Source organism: Gossypium hirsutum, chromosome D05 (genome assembly GCF_007990345.1).
Source record: "Gossypium hirsutum isolate 1008001.06 chromosome D05, Gossypium_hirsutum_v2.1, whole genome shotgun sequence".
NCBI lineage: Eukaryota > Viridiplantae > Streptophyta > Magnoliopsida > Malvales > Malvaceae > Gossypium > Gossypium hirsutum.
This window is the reverse complement of record NC_053441.1, coordinates 1998184-2008068: the sequence shown is the minus strand read 5'-3', so window position 1 is coordinate 2008068 and position 9885 is coordinate 1998184. Positions and strand designations below refer to the sequence as shown.

The 9885-nt window shown below is 32.5% G+C and overlaps 2 protein-coding genes across 2 annotated transcripts; both read left to right on the top strand.

The window, feature by feature from the left end:
• Nucleotides 1-228: 228 nt before the first annotated feature.
• LOC107907417 (fe-S cluster assembly factor HCF101, chloroplastic) lies at nt 229-5237 on the top strand. Its single transcript, XM_016834791.2, has 15 exons — nt 229-409; nt 511-651; nt 1299-1441; nt 1540-1590; nt 1944-2099; nt 2248-2391; nt 2471-2613; nt 2737-2806; nt 3053-3148; nt 3347-3436; nt 3579-3632; nt 3780-3903; nt 4009-4133; nt 4313-4435; nt 4902-5237. The coding sequence occupies exons 1-15, from the start codon at nt 340-342 to the stop codon at nt 4974-4976; spliced, it is 1605 nt and encodes a 534-aa protein (XP_016690280.1). The 5' UTR covers nt 229-339; the 3' UTR covers nt 4977-5237.
• Nucleotides 5238-6605: 1368 nt separating this feature from the next.
• Nucleotides 6606-7790, top strand: LOC107902867 (strigolactone esterase RMS3). The gene is made up of 2 exons (XM_016828979.2): nt 6606-7112; nt 7234-7790. The coding sequence occupies exons 1-2, from the start codon at nt 6742-6744 to the stop codon at nt 7619-7621; spliced, it is 759 nt and encodes a 252-aa protein (XP_016684468.2). The 5' UTR covers nt 6606-6741; the 3' UTR covers nt 7622-7790.
• Nucleotides 7791-9885: the final 2095 nt, after the last annotated feature.

Genomic DNA, 9885 nt, shown 5'->3' with positions numbered 1-9885 from the left:
AACCTACAGTTCCAATATTTTACGAAATTAATTTTGAGATAAAAGGTAAATGCAATTTGATTATTCCATCCTACTTTTACCCAAAAAGTAAAACCAGGTGGGCAATCTTTTTTCAAATCTTGTTTCCCAGACCAGTCATGGGCCTTGGGGCGTGGGACAAGTCAACAACTGGAAACGTTGTCGTTTTGGTCCAGAAAGATGAGATTTTGAACCATTAATTTTTATTATCATTCGAACAACTGAAACATGAGGCTCACAACGGCCGACCATTAACTTCTTATGCTTTCTTTTTGCTAACACTGAAAAAAAGAGAAGTTCCCTTCCCAGTATTTCTCTACAATGCAACTTCTCCACGCTCCATCTTGGCCACATCTCTCCTTTCAAACTTCAGACCGAAATTCAAAAGGAGGTACCTTCTTTTTCTTTTTTTAAACCATAAGCTTCATTCTGGCAACAACTACCGAAACTAGTTTCAGTTTTTACTTAAAACTCTCTGTTTCTTTATTGTAGGATTGCTTTCACTTGAGAAATGTCTTCAATCATCAACTGCCAATTGTTCCTTTCAGCCTCAAAAGCTGGAAAGGTCGATATGGGTATCGCATAAAAGAAACTTTTTTAGCTTCTGTGCAACAAAAGCTACCTCAGTTGAAGGTAATGATACTCCGTTTTATTATCCAAAGTTAAACTCAGGAACAGGAAAGCTAAAACTTCCTCGTTTTCCTTTATTATGAAAAAACCCAACATGAATAGTGCATTTCTTTTTAAGCCGGGGGATTCTTCAAGTTGAAAACATTGGCGGGAAGCATGATTATCTATTTGGTTTTTCTTAATTTTTGGAATGACTTTAAAATGGATGATATTGGTTTTTTGCTTAATGTTTTTGTGTTTATATTTCTTTTGTTTTGGGTCTTTTTACTATTCGTTTTCTGGAAAATTATATTATATCCTATATTTGTGTTTGTATTTCTTGTAAAGCTTGAATGTCTCCATGCAGGGCATGCTTAATTTGGTCTCTGAATTAAAGTGAAATAATTACTTTAATAAATAAAATATTTATGTAAAGCTTTACTCCTATAGGTTTCTACCATCCTTTGCAGTTATATAAAAATATCCTATCAGGTTAGGACATAGGGATTGATCTAGTAATTTTGTTGCCATTTTTGCTGTTATTGCTTGAACAAGGAAACCCTTGCAACCCCTTTTCTTTTATGGTCTAGGACTTGGGAGTAACATTATTGTTTAAGGTGTTCTCTGGATTTTGTTTTGAGTCATCTAAACTTTTATTTGGTTGATGGCAGCTGGTTCTTCAGCAGCATCAAGTGGAACAGCTGAAGGTGATGTATTAAAAGCCTTGTCTCAAATCATTGATCCAGACTTTGGAACAGATATTGTCACCTGTGGTTTTGTGAAAGATCTGCTCATTGATGAAGCTTCTGGAGAGGTCACTTAGAAATTATGTTTGAAGATTTCCGTAAAATACCCTAAAAAGAGTTGGAAAAAAACACACCTTCTAAAATTAGTTTCAATTTCACATTTCAGGTTTCCTTCCGTTTGGAGCTTACAACACCAGCATGTCCAATCAAGGACATGGTAAATCACATAATCACCACTGTTTGATCAACAACTGACGTATATTTGGAAGGGTAGACTTTTATTTCATATGTTCGCTTAAAACTAACTAGTAAAATCTATGGTACTCTTGTGAAACATAAAACTTATTTAGGCTAGGTGGCTATTGCTTTTGGTATTATCCTTTTCTTGCTTGTCCATTGTGCGTATTGTTCTTTATGGACATGCCTGCACTGTGCAGACTATTTTTGGGTAATGCATCTTCAATGAACTATGTTGTTATGTCTACCACCACGTGCATTTGCAAATGGAAATATATGTCTTTGGGACAGTATTGAAATGGCAAGTCTAACGAGATTTTCAGTGCATGACAGTTTGAGCAGCAAGCAAATGAAGTGGTGGCTAGGCTTCCATGGGTGAAGAAGGTCACTGTGACCATGTCAGCACAACCAGCCAAACCTATTTTTGCCGGAGATCTTCCAGCAGGTTTGCAGAGAATTTCAAATATTGTAGCGGTTTCAAGTTGCAAGGTAAATGTTTCAGAACCATTTGGTTACTGTCTGTCTGAATTTATTGGTATGCAAATATGTTTGTATCTGTTGTGACCTTGCTAAAATGAGTAATGTTGAATGCATTGTTTATTTTTCTCATAACTCCTGTTTGTCAAAAACTCTGTAGGGAGGTGTAGGAAAATCAACGGTTGCTGTAAATCTTGCGTATACTTTGGCTGGAATGGGAGCCAGAGTAGGTGTTTTTGACGCTGATGTTTATGGACCAAGTTTACCAACAATGGTCTCCCCTGAAAACCGATTGCTAGAGATGGTAGTTTTCAGAGTTGAAATTTATTTTTCATGCACATAGGTAATATTCTGAAATCTGACTCTTTAAAATCTTATCATAGAACCCAGAAAAGAGAACGATCATCCCAACAGATTATTTAGGAGTCAAGTTGGTATCCTTTGGATTTGCTGGACAAGGTCGTGCAATAATGCGAGGTCCAATGGTTTCAGGGGTCATCGATCAACTTCTGACAACTTCAGAGTGGTATGGTCTATGGTGTTGTATTAAATATGCTATTTGAGATCATTTAGAAGCATTTGATGAATCCATAACTTTATGATTTTCTTTTTCTTTTTTTGTGCATTGCTATGATCTTCTACATTGTAGGGGAGAGCTTGATTATCTTGTTATTGACATGCCTCCGGGAACTGGTGACATCCAGCTTACTCTATGCCAGGTTCTTTTCTATGATCTTCTTTCCTGCCCCCTAATAGAATCTTCTATATAGTTCTAGTATTTTTCTTCTTTTTATAGAAGAAAATTTTAAGGACTAGCATATTGTCATGCACATCGTGCCCTAGACATATATAGCTTGCAGGATCGCCCTTTTCCCTGTCATTAAAGTTGTTGCTTGTACTGCAATTCATCGTCTTTTCTTAAAGTCAGTGCTTTGATGTTTAATGATGCTTAAAATGAATGTCAGGTAGTGCCATTGACAGCGGCTGTGATTGTTACCACCCCTCAAAAGCTAGCATTTATTGATGTTGCCAAAGGAGTTCGCATGTTTTCCAAACTTAAGGTTTCCCCTTTATCTTTACAACCTAACCATACTTTACAAATAAGCTGATGTATATCAGACAAAGATTCTCTTTTTATGCCATACAATCGCCAAACTTCAAATCAATTTATACTCTCTACCTGCTTTTAGTTATCACTTGGTCTAACCTTTTTTTGTGCTTCATATTTTCAAATACGTCTTGCTGGGTAAAACATATAGGTACCATGTGTTGCTGTGGTTGAAAATATGAGTCACTTTGATGCAGATGGCAAACGCTACTACCCGTTTGGTCGAGGTTCAGGCTCTCAGGCATGTTATATTTTCCTTAAGTTAACTTTCATGCCTAATAGATAGTATAGTGATTTATAGCGTTCACACTCCGCTAATTATTCGTAAATCTTTTATGCGCAAAATAAAAATTGTGTAACTGATCATTTTACTGGATTTGCAGGTTGTCCAGCAGTTTGGGATCCCTCATCTGTTTGATCTTCCCATTAGACCAACTGTATGTCCGATGATTTATGTTTGTGCTTATATAGTAAATTGTATTTTTCCATTGCGTTATTGCAAACTCAAGAGTACTCCGTTAGAATGTTTGTATGTGCTGAAAATCCTACCCAAGTTTATGGTTTATTACATTTAATTTTTGCAGCTTTCTGCTTCTGGTGATAGTGGAACACCTGAAGTGGTGGCTGATCCTCAAGGTGAAGTTGCCCAGACTTTTCAGAACCTTGGAGTATGTGTTGTGCAACAGTGTGCCAAGATTCGCCAGCAAGGTACTTACATTGTCTTTTTTTTTTCCGATACTTCATCCTTTTCAAGTTGCTATCGATGATATAACAATGCTTTTTTTTTTCCTTTTATATCCTCTTTGGTTCTAGTATCAACAGCAGTTACATATGACAAATCCATCAAGGCCATAAGAGTTAAGGTACCGGATTCAGAGGAAGAATTCCTTCTGCATCCTGCAACAGTAAGACGGAATGACCGCTCTGCCCAAAGTGTGGTAAGTATGTTTTTCTTACTAGTTAATAGATTTTATTTAAATCTTTCTAGTTGAAGAAACGATAGCCTCAGCAAGTCCTCCCACGTGGTGGAACTTAGCTGTCGCCAGAAGTTTCAACTTTAACTATTGTTTCATCCTTTTTTTTCTGTTCAATCTTTCTTTTTCTTCATTTAAAACAGGATGAGTGGACCGGGGAGCAAAAGCTGCAGTACGGTGACATTCCAGAAGATATTGAACCTGAAGAAATTCGACCTATGGGAAACTATGCTGTGTCAATTACGTGGCCAGATGGATTTAGCCAGGTGATACTTAACTTGCTCCTGTCTTTCTTTTGCATTGGATGACTATGATTTTTGTTACAGTTCTACAGAGTGATAGATGCTATTATAAGTCAAGGAATTGTCTAACCTAATGCTAACATTAAGATAACTGAGAGTTTCGTGAAAATTTGCAATTGAAACAATGGAGTAAGCCAGTATTGGAACTACACTTCCATGCTTTTTGCTTAACCTCCAGCGTTATCAGTCTACTAATAAAACGGATTGGCCAGTAACTTCTGCGTGCTAGACTCAGGGTGAGTAACAAATACGGTTATGCTTAATATTTTCATATACTCAAAGGGTGGACAAGATTACTTTAAAAAAACGAAAGAGTCGGCGTAACATAGTCTGCTGACATGCATTTAGCTACCCATGAAAATCACATATAGCAGGATCTGATTGCATATACACCAATATGAACTTTTTTAATTTCTTTGTCATCACACAGATCGCTCCCTATGATCAGCTCCAGATGATAGAGCGTTTAGTGGATGTTCCTCAACCGACAGCCGTCCAATCATGATGATAAGTTTCCTCTTTTCATTTGTGGCCTATTCAGATCGATACCATGATTCCACCGAACAAGGAATATCATGCATTTCTACTACAAAGCCTGTTGGAGTCAAATGAAACGAAAGGGAGTTTAGGACATTACTTGAAGCACAGTAACCTCAATTTTAAGACCAGAGCTTCTATGTATTTCTAGGCATATGCACGTATGTATTAGACTGAAAACTCTTTCAGACGTAATTTTTCTCAAGAACTCTACGCAAAGGTTCAAGAAGCTTCAGTTTACAACAAAAATTCTGGTATCTTGGAGAAACCATATATCAGATTTGCTAAAAAGGAAAATTTGCATCATTCAACATACCAAACAAAATGAACAGTAGGGTTAAAATCTTAAATTAGACCGAGAAAATAGTAACAATAAAATTATCCCTCAATTCTTTTCTTTTCTTTTCTTTTGGTTTTATACAAAATTAATAACAATATAAAGTGAAGAAAATAGTAAAAATGTGAATAAGTCCCAGTAGCAGGTAAAATTTTAAACTAAAAAAGGAAGAAGAAAAGTAATGGCTAGTGGTTACTTGGTCTAAATCATTTGAAAATGGAATCTCTCAAAAGTCAATTTTGCATGCTTTTTCGTATTTTCAATTTTTAATTTTGATACAAACCTTTATCAAATTACCGGAAGTTTTATATTTATTTTCCAACCATAAAAAAATATTTTTTAACTGTAAATAGGAGTTTGAAAAATTAATTTTCAAAGTAACTGGTTGCTCAATCATTTTCAGCCTCCCCACCTTTCCCATTATAATTTCACTTCATCCTTGGAAACCTCTCAGGCATGCTTTATTTTTCAACCTTCTACCCTTCAAACTATCATATATAAAATGCACTGTGTATATTGAAGTCAGCATCTTCAAGGACAGTCTCCTATGCATAAAAATAAATCCCGAACTTATTTATTTTGCTTATTCTTTCCTCAAAATCATATATATATATTTATTTTTATTAATTTTTAAGACTTGTGAGATCCAACTCTATTATTATATAATTAAGATAGATTGATTCATTAAAACCTAGTTTTTAATATACATGAGGCAAAGGAAATCACTCTCTTCTTTTTTCCAGGACTCATAATTAGCTTTACGACTTTTATAATGTTTGATTGATTATTAGACTTGATTTTTTATTCTATTTTTTGAGATAAGTCTATGTTCAACTGGTGTGCCCTTTTACCTAATATCATTTGAAGGATATAGATAGTCATAATGTCCAAGATTTCAGTTTATTCCTTCTTTGTTTTTTTCCCAAATCTTTGAATTTCACAACTTGAGTAGAATTTAAGTACGTAAGCAAATTGTCTTAATGATAAAAATGCATTTATTTTTTTATTGAATTTTGTTACATTATATTTCTTTAATACCTTCACTCAAAAATGATTTTTTTTCGCTTAAGTTTTACTATAATATATATTTTTTTTTAAAATTTAATTCCATTCGTCTAAGTTTGAAATTTACATTTTGTTATATATAATAAATTATAATATTTTAAAATTTAAGAACCCATCTAAAATAATTTAGTGCGATTCACCGTTCGAGCATCCAAAAGTCTTTTCCTTGAACAAGATACCAACGGCAAAAAGTTGTCCTTTTTAGTGTCTTTTTTTTTTATAACTAAACTACTCCCTATAAACCGAAACTCAGATCAGCAGCAGACAGCATCGAAAAAACAAGCTTCACCTCCAGCTCCCTGTCTCTCTTCTCTGTCAATATCTGCCAAATATGTCGAAGCTAGAAACGAGTCTTCAAGCAGCCATGAACGCAAGAATAATTGGGTCGGGGAGTGAGACCATGGTTCTTGCACATGGCTTCGGAGGAGACCAATCTCTCTGGGACAAAATCCTTCCTTACTTGACAAAACATTACCAGGTTCTCCTTTTTGACTGGCTCTTTTCTGGAGCTGTCAAATATCCCAACCTCTATGATCCTTTGAGATACTCTTCCTTTGATGACTTAATAGCGCTTATGGATGAACTTCACTTGACATCCTCAGTCTTTGTCGGCCATTCCATGTCTGGTATGATCGGCTGCATTGCTTCCATTAAAAGACCTCAACTTTTTAGCAGGCTCATTCTTATCGGTGCTTCTCCTAGGTATTTCTCTTCTTTTCTTTACTTCCCTGAAACAAACAAAAAAATATCTAGAAAAAAAAAAACTGCTCCTTCTTTAAATCTTTTGTCTCTTTTTCTAATGCAACTAAATTGATTAACACAGGTACATTAATACAGATGATTACGAGGGTGGATTAGAGGGTGCAACAATTGACAACATGATCACAAGCATAGAATCAGGCTACGAGAATTGGACATTAAGTTTCGTTAAGCTTCTTGTTGACAATAATGATCCCCTCTCCGTCGAACACTATTTAAGATGCTTGAAGAGTATGAACCCAGAATTTGTGGTCCCATTAGCTAAAATAGTATTTTGTAGCGACGAAAGGGAAACTCTGGAGAAGGTTACGACACCATGCACCATAATTCAGACCACAAATGACCTTGTAGTGCCGGAGTCTGTTGCACACTACATGCAGAAGAAGATCAAAGGGGAAACAACAGTGGAGATTCACATCTTGAGTTGGTTCATGTCTTGGGTCGAGTTTTAGGCTTTGAAATGTTTTCAACACCTTAAACGGTACCAACTGAATTTTAAAAAAATGAACTTGAATGTGACCTTACGATATTTAGTGAAATCATTATTTCATATGGTAGTTTTACCAGATGTAACTGCCTGTGATTTAGAAAAAGAAAATTACACACTATGTTGGTCTTGCATTTTGGTGCGAAAAGAAGCTAAATTGTTGGTTTATTATTATTATTATTATTATTATTATTATCAATTTCAAAGGTTTATCATAGTAAAATCGCGTGAATTGTAACTTAGGGTTTAGCGTTGGATTGAATTGAGTAAAAGAATTTTGAATTAATCTAATTGATAAGTCTTATTTTATCATCTTAACTCGATTTTAAATTTTTTCGAAATGAGTCATGTGAAATGAAATTCAAGTCGAGCCGAGTAAAGTTGTTCAAGTTAAATTAAAAAATGAAACATGTGAAATTAAAATCTTCTTACAATATAATTAGCATATAAATTTGAAACCATATATATTTTTAAAAAAATCAAAGCAAAATAAGAAAAAAATACTTTAGTATGATAAACTTCAATCATTAATTAACTTATTTAGTCTTAAATTATTATTTTAGAAAATTTTGAATTTTTAAATTTTATATGTTCTTTTTTTAAAAATTATAATTTTTAAAACAAATTTTGGAATTTTTATAACATATTTGAATTTTAAATTATTTGTAATTTTTGTTGAGAGAGATCATTTACTCATTTTCAAACTGCAATGACCAAGCGGTATTTCACCATCTATATTCAAATTGTAAAATTCAACTCGACTCGAAACTTGAATTACTTATTCAAATTGACTCGAAGAAATCAAATAACTCGATTCAATTAACTCGAAATTCGAATTATTTTTGATTTTTTTCGAATTGAATCGAACTTTTCTCACCTCTATTATCACCAGTTTAATCTCTCTTTTAAAAAATAAAAATAAAAAATAAAACATATCATATGTCACATGTATAATAAACCTGTCATCTAACATGACAGGATCACTTTTGGAGAGAGAGAAAAATACCCTAATTTTCTAAACAATCAAAAAGTCTGCAATAATTTTTTAATTTACAATATTTTTATGATAAACCCACAGTTACGGAATAAAAATAAAATAAAATAAAGCAATGAGATATTTTTGACATGATAATAAATCTAACCCTTAATATATATATATCTTTTATCACATTGATTTTTTTTGATTACTTCCACTCTCAATAGTTAAATTTTAGTTAAATTGCATTTTTTATGAATGGAAAATGTGATTGAACTATTAAAATTTTAGTAGCATTAATATGGTAGTCTGCATGAAAATTCAAGTGTACTGAATAATTATTTTTAAAAATTTTTAAGAACTTTTTAAATGATTTTTTGAATTTTTTTACTAATTTTTACGTATCTTTTTGAATTTTATAAATCACACACTAATTGTACTTAAATTTTTATGTTAGTGCTATTAAAATTTTAATAGTGTAATTTGCTTTTTCATCTAAAAAATGGAATTAGATTAAATTTAAAAAATAAAAGTTAAAATAATTTTAAAAAATAACATCAATGTAAGAAAAGGTCACTAGAAAAAAAGCACCCAGTCATCGTCTTTTACGATAATTAAGGTTCTAGTTATTTGCCTTTTAATGTGTATATTAATTTGCTGTACCAGCCTATTTTTAGTGTGTTGAAAGTGGTGGTTTCGAGATTAAAATTCTAATTAATAAATCAGTATTTTATTATTTATTAATATTATAAGTTAATACAATATTATATTAAAATTTGATTAGAAAATTTTAATGTTTGGATAAATAATTAAGTAAAAATTAATCATTATAAGTTTATTTGTGTTAAACAGACGTAAAAGCATGAAATAATGGCTTTATATGGTAAATCTACCTATTTTAAATATGGTGGACGGTTTTGATGATATATTACATTAAATTTGATTAATAGTTAAAGGGTAAACTTGTAAATTAATAAATAAGTATAATTAAAATAAAACAAATGATGGATTAGCCATCATCTCCTTTTCACTTTGCAAAAACCGTTTCACCCATTGTTGGCAAACCAAAGCTTCGGCTATGTGATCTATTTTTAGTAATTTTATATTTTTAAGGTTATTGTAGTTTAATCTAATTAATTCAGAGATTAATTTATAAAACTATTAGATATTTCGAGTTATAATATTAATAAATTATAATGTTTTTGAAGTTTGATGATAGATTTATAAACTTGATAGTTAAATAAACTATTTCG